The sequence below is a fragment of the Canis lupus genome, chromosome 34, assembly GCF_003254725.2.
Source record: "Canis lupus dingo isolate Sandy chromosome 34, ASM325472v2, whole genome shotgun sequence".
NCBI classification, from domain to species: domain Eukaryota; kingdom Metazoa; phylum Chordata; class Mammalia; order Carnivora; family Canidae; genus Canis; species Canis lupus.
The window spans coordinates 3,138,420-3,160,579 of record NC_064276.1 but is presented as its reverse complement, the minus strand read 5'-3'; the positions used below and the strand labels follow the sequence as shown (position 1 = coordinate 3,160,579).

The following is a 22,160-nucleotide window of genomic DNA, read 5'->3' as shown; positions in this document are numbered from 1 at the left end:
TTAAAGAGAGAAGCTGGCTCAAAAGTTACAGGTGGTGGCGACAGAAAGGACAGCAGGGAAAGTGGAATTAAAGGAAGGGAGTGGCAGGCTGTCTCTGAGGTCTGGGGAGCGTCCCTGGGGAGAGAGGTTTGGGGAGTGTCCCTGGGATTTGTGGGTAGAGCGGTTAGGAACTCCTACTCCTCATATCATTTTATTTTCCCGTCTCCAGTTTCTGGCCTTCATCCTTATTAGGCCCCCTTTGTTCAGTCCACACAATGGAGTCTCTCCAAGATCACCTACCCCTTCCAAAAATGGCTCTGTCATTGTCCTCCTGCTCCCTCTTATCTGCCCTTGTCCTCTTTGGAACCCAGCCACAGACAGCACATCTCATCACTTGTGGTTTGCAGCAGTGATGGTCTCCACGCTAACCCCAGAACCCACAAGGGCTGTGTGGAGAACACTGGCTTCTACACAGTAAAATGCTAGAGGTGAGTCCCAGCCTTCTGACTGGGACATTTTTTGCTTTTCCCCATGAATCCAAAGAGACTGAATATTACAGTATTATTCATCCACTGCTATAGTCCAAAGACATTATGGGTTAATGAAGCTTTTGTGAGCTGTCCGGGGAGCCTGGTCTTCTTATATACCACGGTTGGCAGGGAAAATACAGTCTCGACAACTGTAGGACCACTTCTTTCAAGCAATTTTTGGAACTTGAAGCTGGCTTGTATAGACACAAAGGAGATGCAGAAATCTTTCCATACATAAGATTAAATACGAATAACAAAAGACTTAATGCCTACTTAATGTTTTACTTTTTATTCAAGAGGCAAATTAATTAAAAAGGATTGTAAATGCAGGAACAATTTGAATTTTGAAGGGCTCTTAATAAAGTAGATGTTTTTTCTCTCAAATATATTAGAGGTTTGGTTAAAAAGTGCACTGGAGCTACCAAAAAGGAATAGTTGGCATATAAATATCACCTACAGCTTTTCTTGAAACCTTTAAAAACCATTTGTAATGATAGAGTGCACCTAACAGGGAAGAGATGTGGCAAATATCTATGGGACAGTTTGGGTGTAAAGACACATTTCTTCCAAGAAGAATCTGATTTTGAATGACTGCAATGTGGGTGACTAGAAATTTGCCTACACTTAAGTCAACTGTGGCTCTAATTCAAGTGGGGGGGATTCAAGTTCTTGTCATCTGGCCCCAGCGGCATTAAACATTTCCAAGATGGTGCATGCAAGTGTGCAGAAAGTGGGCCATTAACACATTTGCAAGTGCCACCGGAGTGAGGAGATCCGAAACATTGGATTTGGAATGAAATGGAAAAATCCATTGGTGAAGCCTTGGTGAAGTTGGAAAAGTGGCCAGAGGCTCAAATACAGCAAGTGCACGAACAATTATCTGCAGTGGATTAATGCTACAGAGGTTGCAGGCAGACAGGAAAGCACACGAGTGGCCATGAATTCTGGAGAGGGAGAAGTGTGTGCTTGATGATCCCTGTGTGCCCAGACATGACATGGAGGGTTCTTGTGTTGTTCCTATCAGTATTCTGACAAAATGTTCTCCTAATCTGTGTGCCAGGAAACCCTGGAGACTAGAAGGGAAAAATCAGAAGGGCGACAGATCAATAAGAGGCCCCCTCCTTGGTTCAACAATTGAGAGATTTCTCACTCAGAAAACAAGACTAATGGTGGCAAACTGGCAGCCCTTAGGAGCCAAGTGTCAGCAGGAGGACAGAGTTTGGGGTTTTTCTGGACCTCTCCTAGGAGAGAAGAAAAGGAAGCTATGGTAGAGGTAAAGGTCAGCTGAGGTTGAGGTTGGATACAGCTGGACCCACACCTGAAGGATTGGCTTTTCAGTTGCAGATCTTCGTCTCTAAAATAGGACACAGGAGATCCCATTCAGAAATGTGTCAAGAAAAAAGGCATGGTGAGCAGCCCCAGGGTAGATCCCGGTCCCCTACCTGTGATCCATAGAGGAATGGCCTGACATTTAGATGATCATTTGACTTTTTCATTAATTATTGGAAAGGATATGAACCATTTCAGGGGGTGGTCTGATGAAAGGACAAAAATTAGAAGGACAGCATGGCCCAAAGAAGAAATCAAGTTAAAATAACCCAAAGCGAATTTTAGGAACCTTCAGAGATTAGAAAAAACACCCGATGTATCACTGCTCCCGAGTCATGACCCAATTTTGGAACCTGTTCTCTGACTCATCACTGTTTTGCAAAGAGAACCTTCTGTACCTGGTGCTTTTAATCAGGACACACGCTGTAGGCTGGTTACTTTTCAACCCATCAGTCTGATTTCTCAACTTTCATTCACTTTTTGTTATGAAAACAGTCTCATTCCAGTTAAAAGAATGAAGCCTGTCCCTATTCCTCCATCTTGGCCCCTTCTCCCACCTCTCCCCCAACATCCCAGCTGGACCCAGTTCTGGCTTCCTGGTTGGCTTCCTACCTTCCGCCTGCCTGCTTGCTCCTTCTCTTTTGCTCTTGGAGGGTCGGGAGAGGGAGAAGAGAGGTTTCTTCACACAAAGGCGGGCCTCAAGACTGTCTCTGAACAATGGTCTCTGCCTGTGTGGCCCACAGCTACAGAACTGGTACAGCAGGTGGCTCTAGCTCCCTTTGTACCCTCTGATGCCCATGCCTTGCTTTCCCCCGTGCTGTCTCTTCTCTCCTGCCACAGTTGGTCTTCCTCAAAGGGATCTTAAACTTGAGGAAATATGGTTCCTTGCTCATTAGATCTGACTGAACCTCTGTGGTCTCTCTCCCCCATGCTCTGGTGGCACCAGGTAAGTCACCGGCTTGGAAGCTGAGTGGATAACCAGCCTGGGAATGAGATGTGAGTCTTTCTTTTATTGCTGCTATCTACAAACTCTGGGCTGCTTCTGTCCTATGCCTAGTCTTTTCCCAACATGCTTTTCTTCTCTGTCCTAGGTGTCTTGTTAAACTTCTCAATGGAAGTGGCCATTAAACCAGTGAGGTCCCTAGTGCTGGCATCTCCTGTCAAGAACTGGGCTCTCTGAACTGGATTCTGGTAATGATCAACTTATTTCTTAACTGGGAGCTCTACTCACTGATGTGTCCCTTCAGGGACCTCTGGGGCCAGGAGGAAGCACCTACGTGGTATGTCACAGAACTGTCATGCTGATGTCTGATCCCCCGACCCTGGGGGGAGACCTTTGTCAGACAAGACTTCAGTCTCCTCAACACTTGGAGAAAGTCATCAAGGCCAAGACAAATCTCCGGATAGTTGACAGATGCCATGACAGCCACGGGTTTAGGAGGAGAGAGAGAAACCAAAAGGGGCAAGAGATGGGGCCAGCAGGGCAGAGGGATAGAAGCATGAAACGGAAGAGAGAAAGGTATGTGACAAGGAGTCACAGAGTGCCACCAAGCCAGACATCTTGGCCGTGTCATCAGGTGCCATTTCCCTTGAAGTAAAGAAGGCCCTGCATCACCACCATTTAGTGTGTCCGGATGCCTTTGCCTCTGCTTCTCCCCACATATTCCAAAAGATCGTGATTCTGACTTAGCTCCTACAGCATGGGACAAGGCACCAGGCCCATGTCTGCTCCGTGCAGTCCGTCCACCCTCCGTAGCTGTGATCCTGTCCCAGCCCATTAGCAATACTGCCAACTTCGGACCCTCTGCCAAGGATGACGCATGGTCCTTCCCGAGGGAAGCTCTGGCCCGGTAACTCCTGCTTCTACCTCTTCGATCACGTTTCATGTGTGAAAGACCAGTCTTCATGAAAGTGAGGAACATATACACAGGGCTGTCCTGATTCACTCGGTTCTAGTCTCAGCTGTGGCGATGCTCGCGTGGATCATGTACTGCCTCTGCTGTGTTCACGAGACCTAGCACCCCTGAGGACACTTCACTTCCTCATGGTCAGCGCCTCTCTGGGACCCAGAGCCAATCCACCCCCCCCCCCCACAGTACACGCAGCCCTTAGCACTGTGCATTCTTCCTCCTTCTGCCATGACGGTATTTAAACATAACAAGATCACAAAGCACTTTGCAAACAGGTCTTAGAGTTCCATGTGTTACAGTCACTGCGTCCTTCCTTCTCTTTATGTAGACTTGTCACCCATCACCCAGCTCTTTCCTGCAAGCTGTGTGCACAGGACACTACTACTTTCCATCACCCAGCTCCAAGGAGAGCCTCCTCATCTCTCTCTTCTGCATCCTGGCTCCTGGCCGCTTTTCACAGTGTTGTCCTAGAACGTCATTGTCCAGCCCCACCAGCCCTCCCATTCACCAAAGTTTTCCCATTTCTAAGTCTTTCTCCCTTACACCAGCATCATTCCAAATGCTTGCATGTCCTCTCAGAAACTTCCCAGATTTCCTTCAGACCTCAAAGCCACTTGGTTTTTTATCACACTTTCTTAATCACTTTGAGATCACTACACGAGGCTACCTTAGGTCTACTTTCCTCCTTTTTTTGACTGCTCTTTAGAAGCTCTGGGGCAATCCTATCCATCTCACTTATCCATTCACCTTCTCCTGATCTTTCATATCACCAGCTACCTTTCTGGTGACCATTTATTGTATACCAAAATATCTAAGCATTCTTTCTTGAAATGTGCTACTTTCTCAACCATTTGGCCAAAAAAGCAGGTCGAGATTTCTCCTCATTGATGATAAATCCTTTGACTTTCAAAGGTCTACTCAACCCAACTGTAGACATTGAGCTCTCTGATTCATCTTCTACCTCTCTCTCTAGGTTCCAACCACATTCCTGGTTACTCTTGGTTATGGGTTGAATTGTGGCTCTCCAAAGATAGGTTAATCCTACCTCCCCAAACCCATGAATGGGACTTATCTGGAAATAGGGCCTTAGAAGATGTAACCTAGTTGAGATGAGATCATTAGGGTGAGCCATAATCCAATATGGCTGCTGTCCTTATGGGGGGGCAGCAAGAGACACAGGCAGATTTGCATATAGAGGAGAGGGTCCTGTGACATCAGAGGCAGAGACTAGAGGCATGCAGCTAGAAGCCAAGGAACTGCAAAGATTGGGGGCCATCACCAGAAGCTGGAAAAAGCAAGGGAGTATTCGTCCTACCCAGAATCTCAGAGGGAGCCTGGCCATGCCCATACCTTGATTATTGACTTCTGGCCTCCAGAATTATGAGAGAATATATTTCTGTTGTTTTAAGTCATCCTGTTAGTGGTACTTTGTTAGAGCAGCCACAAGAAACTAATGCATACCTGCTGTACAAACAAGCACCTGCCTTGGGTATGTTTGCTTTGCACATGGGACAATCCTGTTCAGAGAATGAACTCCATGGTTCTCTCTCTCTCTTGCTCCCTCCCAGGCTTTGGGCACTGCTCCAATGCTGTTTCTCAGAGATGACCTTCTCAACCACCTTCTATAAGATAGCAATGACCCCTACCTCCACATACCCATCACTCTCTATCCTCATTCCTATGCTGTGTTTTCTTCATGACACCATCTGACATATCATAGATTTCTGTTCCTGTTTACTCTTGCCTCCCCACTGCTCACCTACATCTACTGTGTTCACTGCTACAATGTCAGGGCCAAGAACAGAGCCTGAGACTTAACGGCTGACCAGTGAATATCTGTTGAATGAATGTCCTCATAAATTCCACCTTTATATAAACAACAGTGTATTAAGCATTTGGACCTGTTTATGTGTTCTTTTTTGTTGGCATACAAAAGTGGTTTTCTGATTCTAATTTCCTAAATACCTGTGGTTGAATCCACTTATTTAAACAGTGGCTTGGCATAGACCCACACACAGCATGTGCTTTCAATTTCTATAGTTGACAACAGTAGATTTCAAAATGTGAATGATAAAAATACAAATAAAGCAGAATACATAAACCATTCTATCTCTACCACTATGAGACTGGTTTTACATTTAACAATTTGGAAGAGATTTCATTAATTTATATTTTCTACATATACTAACAATAACCCACATGCCTTAAGCACTTACTCTGGCTGGTAGCCTATGTGCTTTCTCTCTGTGGTGATGTGGATTCTCCATGTCATTTGATAGCCTGGGAGTCTGAGGCTCAGAGAGGTAAAGAAACTTGCCTAAGATCCCAGAGCTAGCAAGCAGAAGAGCCAGGGTTCAAGGGCAGGCAGCCCACCTCCAGAGCCCATGCTGTAAACTCAGTGGTATCCTGTCTACTCACATCTAGCAACTAAGAGAGGCTCTTTCTTTAAAAATGTAGAACAATTTATGATGAAGAAAACAGAAGAAATGGCTCAAAGGTAATCAATTGAAAAGATGGATAGCACCTTCTCTCAAACTATATGAGGTAGAAAGAACCAAGATAAAATAGAAATTATGAAGCTCTGTAAGTGTAGTAGACAGGAACAAGTCAATTTTTTAAAACATATGGACTGTTCTTAATCACTCTGAATAAAATAAAAATTATTGGGGAGGGAGATCGTATGCATATATACAGAAACCAAATTCTGAGGTGCCTGGGTGATGCAGTCAGTTGGCCGTCCCACCCTTGGTTTTGGCTCAGGTCACGATCTCAGGGTCATGGGATTGAGCCCCGCACTCAGCGTGGAGTCTGCTTGGAACTCTTCCCACCCCCCCAACCCTCACTCTAGGAAAAAAAAAGTAAATGAAAAGAAGAGGAAAGAAAAGAAGCCAATCTTTATATTATCGCCCCTCAAGAAAAGTAGTGCCAATTTGGAAAAACAGATTAGTGCAAACAGTTCAAAGATGATGAGACTATACGGACATGCACATGACACCCACGTGCACATGCACACACACACACACTCCAAAGGACTGATCTCCTTAAATCCAAGCCCTCTTCTATTAATTCTAAGTGGATGTGGCTTAGGGTATATTTTCTGATAGCTTTTAATTTAAAATTCAGCGTAATCACTGTAGGAAGCAGGGCGCTTTCTGTGACTCCACCAGCTGGGTTTTGAGCATTTTGTTAACAAGCTCAGAGGCTGGAGATTTGTGTATCCATTGTGCTTAACACATGATGTCATACTACCTGGTTTATCCTGTCTGTCCCATAGGTTGCAGATTCCTTAAAAATAGGATCTAGGGGCATGTGGGCAGCTCAGTAGGAGTTAACTGTCTGCCTTTGGCTCAGGTCATGATCTCAGGGTTCTGGGATTGAGCCCACCCTGAGCAGGAAGCTTGCTTCTTCCTCTCCTTCTGCAATCCTCCTCCCCCATGTTCCCTCTTTCTCAAATAAATAAATACAATTAAAAAGTAGGATCTAGATATTATTAGTATTCAATTCTCCTACTAACTCATACCAAGATTTGGTGAACTCTTTTTTCCCACTAGAATGGAACATACCATTTCTTGAAAAACAACAACAAAAAATGCTTCATGGGAGTCATGATGCTAAGGCAATTCCTCAGAGGTTTGCTGAGAGTTAGAAGAGTAAAACCAATAGTGGTTTCCTGGAGCAATTGTGCTTAACAATGAAATCCAAGTTTAGTGTGTAAGATTTTCAAACACGTGGGCTGCAAATTTGATAGCCAAAGCCAGTTTAATAAACTTCTCCTATAGGAAGAAGTGATCAGGTCAAAACCCTAAAAGTCGTCAGCAGCAGCAGTCAGCGGCCACTTCCATCACAGAGAAATGAACACAGTTAATGACAACGTCCTACAATGCAGTCCCAGTTTTGTTTAAAGGCCTATTATTTAAAGGAATGGTCCTATGTTTGAAAGAAAATATATTTTAGAATTATTTTAAAATTTAAATTTTTATTAAATTAATTTCAAACTTCTAATCAGTGTAATTTCTTAGTTTATTATAAAGTAAATTAAAATAGCTAAATTTTAAAAAGATATATTTATTCATGAGAGACACAGAGAGAGACAGGCAGAGACACAGGTAGAGGGAGAGGCAGGATCCTTGCAGGGAGCCTGATGCGGGACTCAATCCCGGATCCTGGGATCATGCCCTGAGACGAAGGCAGACGCTCAACCGCTGAGCCACCCAAGCATCCCAAATAGCTAAAATTTTTGAATTTAAGATTATCCTTCATCAAACTTGAAACTGTGATAATACTTTTTTAAATTTCTAGGAGACATATGATTTTGGATGCTACTATATAGCATACAGATTGCGCTCCTTTTTGTGTATGATTGTTCGCATGTGAGTATGGGGTGCCCACCTGTGTGCCTATCCTAATGTGGTGCATGGGCACAAACAGGACAGAGCAGAAGAACATAAATAAACTCAAATCGTTACAACCCGCGAGAGGCACTTCATATTATCCCCAAGTCAATATCCAAAAATATTAATATTTAAAAATATTAAAACTGTGGAATTCCCAGAAAGAATGGAGAAAAGATTTCTGAAAAATATTAAAATTATCATCCCATAGGCACTTCCTACATGATGCTGGTGGTACATACCAATGAGCAAGTTTGGTTTTGGGGGGTTTTTTAGTGTTTTTTTTCCCTCCAAATTTTTTCATGTCTAACAACTCTGCGGATTATGTAAAGCTCAATTTATTGTGGTGTTTCCAACAATCTAGGAGATGGCACCACTGACATCTCTGACCTAAAGCAGAAGGACACTGAACTATCAGACACTCTTCGGTTCCATGGGAATGAGCTGTACAAACTCAGCATGTTTGTGGCAACGGCCCAGACCCTATCCTTACCCTTTCTCCTTCGCCTGCCTCTTTAGGGGTTTTGTTGTGATCTCCTCTCAGTCAGGTTCTGAGCTCTGTGTGGAACACCCTCTGTCTCATTGGTAACTGACTGTTCTGATGTGGGTCCGGGCACCTGGTGTCCGAGACTCTACTGCAGGCACTGGTGGCTGCCAACGGCCGCCGCCCCTAGATCTCTCCCCTGGACTGCACCGGCTCCTGGGAGGCTGCCGCAAACCTGCCTTCACCAGACCAGGAGGGGAAGTTAGGGACGGGGCCTTCATCCACTTAGATTGATGGAAGGGAACTCTCAACCCTGTACCTATGAGATCAGGCCTCATTTGTAACACAACTGAATTTCTCAGCTTCATTACGTGAAAACCGTACAAAGCACCGTAATAAGGAATGAGAAAGGCATGATTTATGACCCTCCACATAGTGGAGATTTAATTCTGCCTTTTGTTCAATGGTCTATCCATTGTGTGAGCAAAGTCAATACCAATAATGAAATGTAGACCGAAGAGCTAAATCAATTCAATAAAGTGCAATCAAAAGGCTAGGAGCCGGAGTACACTGGAAAGGCGAGTGCCTGCAGGATTAGTATTTGAACAACAGGTAATTACAAAAATCAATACCTGTGTATGAAAACATGGCAGGCAGCCATCCGTCACAAAGGGAGAACCATTACTAATGGTTTGGGTCCACAGTTAGGATGAAAGCGCCAAACACAATGTGCCAAGTCCCTATCAGAGGTTACGTGTGTACGCACAGGTGCTCCCCATGTGACTGAGGAATGACAACGGGGAACTCCAGGTGGTCACTTGGTGTTTTATTTAGGCGTGTGGACTGTCACTGCCCCTTCGGCTTGCCTTTGCCAACTTGGTCTCACTTTGTCAACGTGGCATCAGGCGGTGCCCTCAGGCCTATATCGCTCCTCCCGTCTTTCTTGGCTCAGCCTCCCAGGGATCAGGACAACATTACCATGAGCTCCCTGCTGTGTCTGCAGCCTTTGAGGGGGTGCAGTGGAGGACTGACATCCATAAGATAGGCCACTGCTCTAAGTGCTGGCTGCTGGAAGGATCTCCAGGCAGTGAGAGGGGACACAGGCAGCCTTGAGGACACTTGTGGCAAAATGAGAAAAATAAGCACATGTGCACGCACACACATATACATAAAATAAAAGAACTTGCATGTTAAATAAAGTAAAAAAAAAAAAAGTAACTTAGAATGAATGTGAAAAAGATATAAAGTAATTTGAATGTTCTGTGTTCATGACCAGAAAAGAACAGGAATGAGTGAATGAATACGTCACCACTAAGCAGTCTGCATATATTAAATCATTTAGTCCCCACAAAGACTCCACCATAGAGCTTTGGGCATCTCTATTTTGAGGATTGAGAGGACAGTCAGCTTGTTCAGGGAAGCACAGCTGGTGAGCGGGGAAGCAGCACCGGGAGTGGCATATGTCTGACACTGACTCTGTGAGGGTCACCCCCACCCGCTACCCTGGCCCTTCACCTCCTCTTGTCTGCCCTGGGACATGAGGTGCTTCTGATGTGGCCACACCCAAGTCTACAGACAGTTGCTGGGTGTCATCACTACTGAGAGGATTCAAGGCCGGTCCAAGGATCATGTAGACAGAGCCAGTTGGAGCACTGACTTCATGCCTCCCCAGGCCACACCGTCTGTACTGTCTGACCAACTATATGACTTGTTATAATAATGATTCAGACTCTGTTTTTGGATGTTTGGCTTCTGACAGCTTTCAAACCTCTGCCTCCCCCTCCCATTTTGCCCACATCTGAGCAAGGTGGTAAGGAAGCTTGATGCCTCTTTCTTTGGCGCTAGCAGGAAGTTCAAATCACACCAGCCCCATCCAGACATGAGAACACTCCCCCAGCTCCACCCCATAATCACCATAAAAACCCAAGCTGACTTCCCTTCTTACATTCAAGCGTTTTTCAGTTGTGCTCAGGAGCCACCCTGCCCATTCCAATAAGCCTCATTAGGAGTATCCAACTTTTCATACTTTCTAGGTGTATGCATGGTGTCATCAGTCTTGACAGCAGAGTGTTGTTCCTGCTTTTGTGGGGGTATCACAATCCTCCAGATCCGACCTTATGCAAACAATGGAATCAAATGCTTCCCTGGCCTTTAAAGAAGCTCTCAAAGTTGTAATCTTGCAAAAATGATGGTATGTAATCCCCTAATCAGAAATCTGTCCTGCATGTTGAAGGGGCCATTTTGTTTTCTATTAAACATATAGAAGGATTGAGATAATTTCCATTTGGGACAGAAGCCACATACCTTTATTTTTAGATCATCTTATATAATTTTATTAGTATTTTCTGACCTTTTAAACTTATCTTAGGTGAATAATATCTTTTTTTTTAATCTGTGTTGGCACTGTTGACCTTTGGGACTGGATGGTTCTTTGTTATGGGTGCTGCCCCATGCATGCGCATTTTAGAGTGACATGCAGCAGCCCTAACCCTCCCAGAGACATGCTGATGGCAACACCACAGCCCTCTCCAATTGTGAGGACCAGTTGTTGTCAGCTGTCTCGTGGGAGGCAAAATCATACCTGGTTGAAAAGCACTGCCCTATATTCCATCCACAAAGACATGTGACTTTTCTAAGTCCTCTGAGTCCAGTGGAAGACAGAAAGAAATGAAAAAGCTGTTAGGCTATATCTATCCCAGTGCAAGCAAGCAACATCTATAATAAATTGCAATTATATATCCAAATTTCTTATTTCCACTCTTAAACTAATTTCAACTCATCCTCAAAATTGCTTCCATGCTATGGAGAGGACTCTTTATAGCTTGTCACATCTTTTTAAAAAATGTGATTACTCAGCAGATTATGCTCAAATTCTTGTCCCCTGTCTAAAGAAATCAGAGTTAGCTGTGCTGACCACTGTGCTTTTCCAGAAATATCACACAACAAAATGTATATACAAAATATTCCAAGCACACAAAGCACACTAACAATTGTTTACATAATGGACACAGACAATATGCTCTTTCATGGACTGTGTATATCCATATTATTCACTAGTAATTTTGTAAATGGCTCAAACCTCTTGATTCTAACATAAAGTTTGTTTATTGCCTAAAGTTCTCATCCTATTCGTGAGATTTCCAGGAAGGACAGATAATACCATAGATTGATTGTAGTAATCTTGTAAAGGAAGATGCTTTGTATTTCTCAAAGACAATGAGGCAGAGATAACTCCAGAGATAAAACTGGGAGGAAGGCAAATCACATGAAAAGTGTAGCATTTGACCATCTTGCCCCTCTTTTTTTTTTTTTTTTTTTTTTTTTTTTTGGTTTCAATTTTTTTTTTTATTTATTTTTTTATTGGTGTTCAATTTACTAACATACAGAATAACACCCAGTGCCCGTCACCCATTCACTCCCACCCCCCACCCTCCTCCCCTTCTACCACCCCTAGTTCGTTTCCCAGAGTTAGCAGTCTTTATGTTCTGTCTCCCTTTCTGATATTTCCCACACATTTCTTCTCCCGTCCCTTATTTTCCCTTTCACTATTATTTATATTCCCCAAATGAATGAGAACATATAATGTTTGTCCTTCTCTGACTGACTTACTTCACTCAGCATAATACCCTCCAGTTCCATCCACGTTGAAGCAAATGGTGGGTATTTGTCATTTCTAATAGCTGAGTAATATTCCATTGTATACATAAACCACATCTTCTTTATCCATTCATCTTTCGTTGGACACCGAGGCTCCTTCCACAGTTTGGCTATCGTGGCCATTGCTGCTAGAAACATCGGGGTGCAGGTGTCCCGGCGTTTCATTGCATTTGTATCTTTGGGGTAAATCCCCAACAGTGCAAATTGCTGGGTCGTAGGGCAGGTATATTTTTAACTGTTTGAGGAACCTCCACACAGTTTTCCAGAGTGGCTGCACCAGTTCACATTCCCACCAACAGTGTAAGAGGGTTCCCTTTTCTCCGCATCCTCTCCAACATTTGTGGTTTCCTGCCTTGTTAATTTTCCCCATTCTCACTGGTGTGAGGTGGTATCTCATTGTAGTTTTCATTTGTATTTCCCTGATGGCAAGTGATGCAGAGCATTTTCTCATATGCATGTTGGCCATGTCTATGTCTTCCTCTGTGAGATTTCTGTTCATGTCTTTTGCCCATTTCATGATTGGATTGTTTGTTTCTTTGGTGTTGAGTTTAATAAGTTCTTTATAGATCTTGGAAACTAGCCCTTTATCTGATATGTCATTTGCAAATATCTTCTCCCATTCTGTAGGTTGTCTTTGAGTTTTGTTGACTGTATCCTTTGCTGTGCAAAAGCTTCTTATCTTGATGAAGTCCCAATAGTTCATTTTTGCTTTTGTTTCTTTTGCCTTCATGGATGTATCTTGCAAGAAGTTACTATGGCCGAGTTCAAAAAGGGTGTTGCCTGTGTTCTTCTCTAGGATTTTGATGGAATCTTGTCTCACATTTAGATCTTTCATCCATTTTGAGTTTATCTTTGTGTATGGTGAAAGAGAGTGGTCTAGTTTCATTCTTCTGCATGTGGATGTCCAATTTTCCCAGCACCATTTATTGAAGAGACTGTCTTTCTTCCAATGGATAGTCTTTCCTCCTTTATCGAATATTAGTTGCCCATAAAGTTCAGGGTCCACTTCTGGATTCTCTATTCTGTTCCACTGATCTATGTGTCTGTTTTTGTGCCAGTACCACACTGTCTTGATGACCACAGCTTTGTAGTACAACCTGAAATCTGGCATTGTGATGCCCCCAGATATGGTTTTCTTTTTTAAAATTCCCCTGGCTATTCGGGGTCTTTTCTGCTTCCACACAAATCTTAAAATAATTTGTTCTAACTCTCTGAAGAAAGTCCATGGTATTTTGATAGGGATTGCATTAAACGTGTATATTGCCCTGGGTAACATTGACATTTTCACAATATTAATTCTGCCAATCCATGAGCATGGAATATTTTTCCATCTCTTTGTGTCTTCCTCAATTTCTTTCAGAAGTGTTCTATAGTTTTGAGGGTATAGATCCTTTACATCTTTGGTGAGGTTTATTCCTAGGTATCTTATGCTTTTGGGTGCAATTGTAAATGGGATTGATTCCTTAATTTCTCTTTCTTCAGTCTCATTGTTAGTGTATAGAAATGCCACTGACTTCTGGGCATTGATTTTGTATCCTGCCACGCTACCGAATTGCTGTATGAGTTCTAGCAATCTTGGGGTGGAGACTTTTGGGTTTTCTATGTACAGTATCATGTCATCGGCGAAGAGGGAGAGTTTGACTTCTTCTTTGCCAATTTGAATGCCTTTAATGTCTTTTTGTTGTCTGATTGCTGAGGCTAGGACTTCCAGTACTATGTTGAATAGCAGTGGTGAGAGTGGACATCCCTGTCTTGTTCCTGATCTTAGGGGAAAGGCTCCCAGTGCTTCCCCATTGAGAATGATATTTGCTGTGGGCTTTTCGTAGATGGCTTTTAAGATGTCGAGGAATGTTCCCTCTATCCCTACACTCTGAAGAGTTTTGATCAGGAATGGATGCTGTATTTTGTCAAATGCTTTCTCTGCATCCAATGAGAGGATCATATGGTTCTTGGTTTTTCTCTTGCTGATATGATGAATCACATTGATTGTTTTACGGGTGTTGAACCAGCCTTGTGTCCCAGGGATAAATCCTACTTGGTCATGGTGAATAATTTTCTTAATGTACTGTTGGATCCTATTGGCCAGTATCTTGTTGAGAATTTTTGCATCCATGTTCATCAGGGATATTGGTCTGTAATTCTCCTTTTTGGTGGGGTCTTTGCCTGGCTTTGGAATTAAGGTGATGCTGGCTTCATAGAACGAATTTGGAAGTACTCCATCTCTTTCTATCTTTCCAAACAGCTTTAGGAGAATAGGTATGATTTCTTCTTTAAACGTTTGATAAAATTCTCCTGGGAAGCCATCTGGCCCTGGACTCTTGTGTCTTGGGAGGTTTTTGATGACTGCTTCAATTTCCTCCCTGGTTATTGGCCTGTTCAGGTTTTCTATTTCTTCCTGTTCCAGTTTTGGTAGTTTGTGGCTTTCCAGGAATGCGTCCATTTCTTCTAGATTGCTTAATTTATTGGCGTATAGCTGTTCATAATATGTTTTTAAAATCGTTTGTATTTCCTTGGTGTTGGTAGTGATCTCTCCTTTCTCATTCATGATTTTATTAATTTGAGTCTTCTCTCTCTTCTTTTTAATAAGGCTGGCTAATGGTTTATCTATCTTATTAATTCTTTCAAAGAACCAACTCCTGGTTCTGTTGATCTGTTCCACAGTTCTTCTGGTCTCGATTTCGTTGAGTTCTGCTCGAATCTTTATTAACTCCCTTCTTCTCTTGGGTGTAGGATCTATTTGCTGTTTTTTCTCTAGCTCCTTTATGTGTAAGGTTAGCTTTTGTATTTGAGTTCTTTCCAGTTTTTGAATGGATGCTTGTATTGCGATGTATTTCCCCCTTAGGACTGCTTTTGCTGCATCCCAAAGATTTTGAACGGTTGTATCTTCATTCTCATTAGTTTCCATGAATCTTTTTAATTCTTCCTTAATTTCCTGGTTGACCCTTTTATCTTTTAGCAGGATGGTCCTTAACCTCCATGTGTTTGAGGTCCTTCCAAACTTCTTGTTGTGATTTAGTTCTAATTTCAAGGCATTATGGTCCGAGAATATGCAGGGGACAATCCCAATCTTTTGGTATCGGTTCAGACCCGATTTGTGACCCAATATGTGGTCTATTCTGGAGAAAGTTCCATGTGCGCTTGAGAAGAATGTGTATTCGGTTGAGTTTGGATGTAAAGTTCTGTAGATATCTGTGAAATCCATCTGGTCCAGTGTATCATTTAAAGCTCTCGTTTCTTTGGAGATGTTTTGCTTAGAAGACCTATCGAGTATAGAAAGAGCTAGATTGAAGTCACCAAGTATAAGTGTATTATTATCTAAGTATTTCTTCACTTTGGTTAATAATTGATTTATATATTTGGCAGCTCCCACATTCGGAGCATATATATTGAGGATTGTTAAGTCCTCTTGTTGAATAGATCCTTTAAGTATGATATAGTGTCCCTCTTCATCTCTCACTACAGTCTTTGGGGTAAATTTTAGTTTATCTGATATAAGGATGGCTACCCCTGCTTTCTTTTGAGGACCATTCGAATGGTAAATGGTTCTCCACCCTTTTATTTTCAGGCTGTAGGTGTCCTTCTGTCTAAAATGAGTCTCTTGTAGACAGCAAATAGATGGGTCCTGCTTTTTTATCCAGTCTGAAACCCTGCGCCTTTTGATGGGGTCATTAAGCCCGTTCACATTCAGAGTTACTATTGAGAGATATGAGTTTAGTGTCATCATGATATCTATTAGTCTTTGTTTTTGTGGACTGTTCCACTGAACTTCTTCTTAAAGGGGAATTTTAAGAGTCCCCCTTAAAATTTCTTGCAGAGCTGGTTTGGAGGTCACATATTCTTTTAGTTGCTGCCTGTCTTGGAAGCTCTTTATCTCTCCTTCCATTTTGAATGAGAGCCTTGCTGGATAAAGTATTCTTGGTTGCATGTTCTTCTCATTTAGGACCCTGAATATATCCTGCCAGCCCTTTCTGGCCTGCCAGGTCTCTGTGGAGAGGTCTGCTGTTACCCTAATACTCCTCCCCATAAAAGTCAGGGATTTCTTGTCTCTTGCTGCTTTAAGGATCTTCTCCTTATCTTTGGAATTTGCAAGCTTCACAATTAAATGTCGAGGTGTTGAACGGTTTTTATTGATTTTAGGGGGGGATCTCTCTATTTCCTGGATCTGAATGCCTGTTTCCCTTCCCAGATTAGGAAAGTTTTCAGCTAGAATTTGTTCAAATACATATTCTGGCCCTCTGGCCCTTTCGGCGCCCTCGGGAACCCCAATTAAACGTAGGTTTTTCTTCCTCAGGCTGTCGTTTATTTCCCTTAATCTATCTTCATGGTCTTTTAATTGTTTGTCTCTTTTTTCCTCAGTTTCCCTCTTTGCTATCAACTTGTCTTCTATGTCACTCACTCGTTCTTCCACCTCGTTAACCCTCGTCGTTAGGACTTCTAGTTTGGATTGCATCTCATTCAATTGATTTTTAATTTCTGCCTGATTAGCTCTAAATTCTGCAGTCATGAAGTCTCTTGAGTCCTTTATACTTTTTTCTAGAGCCACCAGTAGCTGTATAATAGTGCTTCTGAATTGGCTTTCTGACATTGAATTGTAATCCAGATTTTGTAACTCTGTGGGAGAGAGGACTGTTTCTGATTCTTTCTTTTGAGGTGAGGTTTTTCCTTCTAGTCATTTTGCTCAGTGCAGAGTGGCCAAAAGCAAATTGTATTGGGAAAAAGAGAAAAAGAGAGGAGAGAAAGAAGGAAAGAAAAGTGAAAGAGAAAAAAAAGGGAAGAAAAGAAAAAAAAACGAGAAAAAAAAAGAAGAAAAAGAGAAAGAAAAAGAAAGGAGAAAAAAAGGGGGTGGGGGAAGGAAACAAATCAAAAAGCCAAACACAACAAAAACAAAAAAAAAAAAAAAAAAAAAAGAACCACAGGGGAGTATCTTCTGATTCTGTGTTCTTTAGGTCCCTTGGCTTCTCCTGGAAGTTGTCAGTCTAGCTGATCTTCTGGGGGAGGGGCCTGTTGTGCTGATTTTCAGGTGTTAGCAGTTGGGGGAGCTGCTGTGCCCCTGCCTGGTGCAGGGCTCAGTGGGGGTTGTTTACCCCGTGAGGCCGCAGGAGGAACAGCCCCAGTGGCGGGGCAGCTCTGGAAACCTGGATTCAGCTCCGGAGCTCTCCGTCTGCAGGGCCTGGAGGCTCCGGGGCGGGGCCGCTGATCTGCTCAGCTGGGGCAGGAGCGTCCTCGCTGTCCTGGGCCCTCCCGGCCTCTGCCTGTCCCGGAGGAGGCCGGATCCTGGGCTGTGTCCCGGCGCCCTGTGCTCCGGAGCCTGCGCTGTTGGATTCGCGCTCCCGGGCCGCGCAGCCCCCTCCGCGGAGCCGCCGCCCGAGCCCCTCCGAGCTGCTCCTGGAACGGCACAGCCCCCTCCGCACGGAGCCTCTTCCTCTGCCCGAGCCCCTCCGAGCTGCTCCCGGGGCCGCGCAACCCCCTCCGCGGAGCCACCGCCCGAGCCCCTCCTGGCTGCTCCGGTCCCGCCGGGTCCCGCCGTGCGCGCTGCAGCCCTTAGGGAGCTCGGCGCACTCTCCTGGGCGCGCAGTTGCTCTGTTACTGTCCCAGGGAGCCCGAGGGCATCCCCGCCCTCCTGGGTCCTGCTCCAACTCCCCGCGAGCCCCTTTCCGCCCGGGAAGGTCGGTGCAGCTCCTGCTCCTCCGGGACGGGGCTCTCCTGTCCTGGGGACACTCGCCCCGGCCTCAGCCCGGCTCCTCGCGGGGCCCCTCCCCCTTGGAGGCCTTTGTTCCTTTATTTCTTTTTCCCCGTCTTCCTACCTTGATAGAAGCGCGAACTCTTCTCACTGTTGCATTCCAGCTGGTCTCTCTTTAAATCTCAGGCCGAATTCATAGATTTTCAGGATAATTTGAAGGTTTTCTAGGTAGTTTGGTGGAGACAGGTGATTTGGGGACCCTACTCTTCCGCCATCTTGCTCCTCCCCCCATCTTGCCCCTCTTAATATGAGCAGGTACCTTTGGTCATGTACTCTTAGCATTCAACAATTAAAGAAGAAGACTGTATGCATACGCATGCCAACTAATTAGAGAGAAAGTGCCATTTCAGTCTTAAATATGGATCGAAACTTTGGAAACATACCTTGAGTTTTTGTATTTCTTTCTCCTTTCAACACTGCTCTATAGACCCTGATCATGCATGATGAATCTGCCAACCGGGCATTTCAGAATCCAAGTAGTGCTTACCTCAGCTTTAATTTTATTGTCTCCAAAACAGAGGTGTTGTAAGTAGGCTGCAGCATTAGACTGGACGGAGGGAAACTGGTGTTGGAGCATCTGAATCACTTCAGGCAGTTCCGGGTCTCTCCATCCAAATTCTCTGAACAAGAGGAAGGCAGGAGAACATGAGAGAGAAATCCTACCACAGTGTTAACACACAGTTAACCCATTTACGAAATGCACTTAAGAGTATACTTTACAAATGATGGTTCTGCTCTTCTTACACACATATCCACTGCAAAGAACTGGAAAGGATGGCTTGGAAGTGTATATGTGCATACACATATGTATCATATGCAGAACATATATATATGTAAAATCTTAAATATGTCAACTGAAGTGACATGTTTATGAAGATTACTAAAAAATGACTTAAGGTGTCACATGATTTTATTAATATATACATTTTTGATTTGGGCTTAAATTTATAAGGTCATGTTGGGTTTCTTTTTGTTGTTGTTGTTGTGTTTCAAATATATTATTTCAGTGGTCTGATTCAGGTACAGTGTTTAGCTAAATTATCAGACCAGAGAAAATATAACCGAATGGGTCCAATCCAAATCGTTGTGATAGCACTCAACGCCATCTTTATAATTTTTATAATTAGTACTGTTGCTACTGTTATCATAATATCTTCCTTAAAAAGAAACAGATTCCCGGAATGATTTTCTGGGGGCTAGGGTAGAGCCACAAGAAGACTTTATAAAGGAAGTTAAAGAGTTAGGTTTATTCATACAACTTGAATAATCATTTTTTTTTTTGCACTGTATGTTCTTCTCTTGTATTCCCCTTTACATATTTGAGCTACTCCAAAAAGCTGGCTGTTTAATTAATTTTAACAAATATGCTCTGAGACATTTAAGTCTATCCTAAAACACAAGATTGATTGTACTGTTATGCAAATGAGTATTGTTTTATGAAATCAATCAGCTCAACCAGCTAGAACATGCAGCTAACAGGGCCAACTGTGTGGATTCTATTCCTGTAGCAGGGAACCAATTTTTAACAGAGAAATAAAACAGCAACCTCTGAGACCACAGATAAAAACCTGACCCCACATGCCACAAAAGGGTACTATTTATCCAACGGATAGGGTGGAAGAGAAATGAGATGGCTTTACAATAACCACTCTACTCCTGGAAAAACAACTCGAAAGCATACATCCTGTTGATGCCGGGTCAGTGCTGTCATCTGAGAAGAAGAGTCATGAAAAATGGGGCAGAGGAGGAACAGACAAAGGTTAAAAGTGTCCTCATAGATTTTAACCTGTTCTCTTTATCTTCCCTTTATCACAACTAGTAGAGCTTGTCAAGCAAACCTTGAAATGTGTTAGCACGCCCTTTACGGGCTCTGAAGACAATATGCAATAAGACTCCTTTTTGAATTGGCTCAGTTTTTATTGGAAAGATAAAGCATTCGATTTAATGTGCATTTAGTATTTAATACACTTACATAACATTTGAGACAGCCACACATATCCTCAAAAAGGACATAAGGTACAGTAATACATCTATGTCAAAATATCTGTGATTACTGAGTGGGCAAACTATTGAAATTTTTTGGCTATGTGATCAAAGTGAAAAACAATTATGGATTGAAACACAGAAAGCTTTTTTCTTTTTTGTTTAATTTCCTTCTTTTGCATGATTCTAAACCACCTCTGCAGGGGCAGCCCGAGTGGCTCAGTGGTTTAGTGCCGCCTTCAGCTCAGGACTTGATCCTGGAGACCCGGGATTGAGTCCCACGTCGGGCTCCCTGCATGGAGCCTGCTTCTCCCTCTGCCTGTGTCTCTGCCCGCCCCTCCCCCTCGTCTCTCATGAATAAATAAATAAAATCTTAAAAAAAAAAAACCCACCTCTGCAACATCAAGATATCACAGTCCCTCTGCTTATAATAGGAGCCAACTAAAGCTCTATTCTTTGTTCAAATGAAATAAAAATCTATAGAATATCTATAAATTAACATTAGCAATGTCATATAGACACTGGATGCCTAAGATGAATTCAGGTGAGCCTGTGCTATTGGAAAGTGATTAGTAAAGAATTCATTTCAGCCTATTTTATTAACCAGATGGTAACTGCTCTACTAGGCTTAAATGGCATATATTAATAGTATCTCTTGAATAAGAGCTCTAGGGGAACAGTCTTAGGGACTCTGCACACATGCAGACACATGAGTTCATTTGTGTGGGTGGATGTATACACATGCACATGCATGCGTGCATGTACACATACAGCCCAAACTCAGAACAGATGCACTTTCTAAGGAATCATAATTCCAGGAGGGGTCTAAGCTCTTCACTCTTGGTAAAAAGAAAGACTGTCGTCAGCCTCCCCTTGAAACCTCTAGAATCCCAGACATCCCCTGTACCCTACTATTCTTTTCCCAGACCTATTTCTCACCTCTTATTCAGCTTACCAAGCCAGTCACCTTCCTTCCGCTCACCCTTCTTCCTCCCTAAGGCATCTAAATGGGCACAAACACAAACCTAATTGTGCCACTTCCCTGCTTAAAACCCTTCAGTGGTTCCTACTCTCTTTGGCATAAAGACCAGGATATCTCCATGGCCCGCTAGGCTTTGCTGGATCTGCCATCTTCCCCCTTGCCATCCTGGGAGACATGTCCCACTGCCTCCCTGGGTTCCCTGCCCTGGCCACACTGGCTGATAGCTGGGCAGTGCTCTCTCCCACCTCTGCTCCTGCTACCTGGAATGGTCCTGGCCCAGTGGCCTCTCACTCAAATGCAGGGCTTCCGGTTTTTTGTGATTTCCTCAGCAAAGCCCTCTGTGAGTTTCATCCATGCAACGCCTAGTGGTAGTGCCTCATTGTGTTGTGGACTGTGACACATCACTATCTCCCTCTCCATACTGTGGTAATTGTGGTTCTGTGAGGCCAGAGCCACAACTCTTCCGGTCATGTTTGTTAACTAGAGTGTACAATACCTCTGGTACATAATGAACACTACATAAATGTGCTAGGAAAGAATGAAGGCATGAAGGAATGAGTGAAGAAAGCATCTTGTCAGGAAGAGTGTTTCCTCAGTTCTACTGAGGTTGTTTCTCTGGCAAATTGGTCATTCTGGAATGCTCTCTCCTCCTCTGAAACATCTACACCTACACACACACACACACACACACACACACACACAGAATCATTCTGCATGCTGCTGTCATGACCAGTCTTTTCTATGCATCAATCTCATAACTCTGTGGTTTAAAGCCTCCAATAGCTTCCCATTGCACTTAGGAAAACAGCCAACTCCTCCACTGGGCTTGGGAGGCCCTATACAGAGGACTCTTGTCTCTTTCTGAGCTTCCTGCGCCAACCTCTGTGAACTGCATCCTTCCTATTGAAAATGGTACTCCTCTTCTTATCTCAAGGTCCTGGTACTTTTGAGGAGGCTTCTCCCTCAGGTCTTTGCATGGTGCCCTCTTGTCTTTATCAGGTCTCAGTTCATGTATGTATCATGTATGAAGTCTTGGAGGGCATCTCCTGGAAGTTTCTAGTCAAACAAGCCTGACCCCTCGAGTCATCTTACCCACTGACCTATTTTATCCACAATACTTATAACTGTCTGAAATTTTCTTCCATTGCTTTTATTACTATTAATTGTTCTCCCAC

The 22,160-nt window shown here is 43.4% G+C and overlaps 1 protein-coding gene across 5 annotated transcripts in view; it reads right to left on the bottom strand.

The window, feature by feature from the left end:
- Window positions 1–22,160, bottom strand: part of CTNND2 (catenin delta 2) — a 924,458-nt gene that overhangs the window by 239,945 nt on the left and 662,353 nt on the right. For all 5 annotated transcript variants that reach the window (XM_025451313.3, XM_025451315.3, XM_025451314.3 and 2 more), the window contains one exon: window positions 18,508–18,640. In XM_025451313.3, coding sequence (XP_025307098.1) covers window positions 18,508–18,640 — 133 coding nt within the window. The remainder of the gene's footprint in view (window positions 1–18,507; window positions 18,641–22,160) is intronic.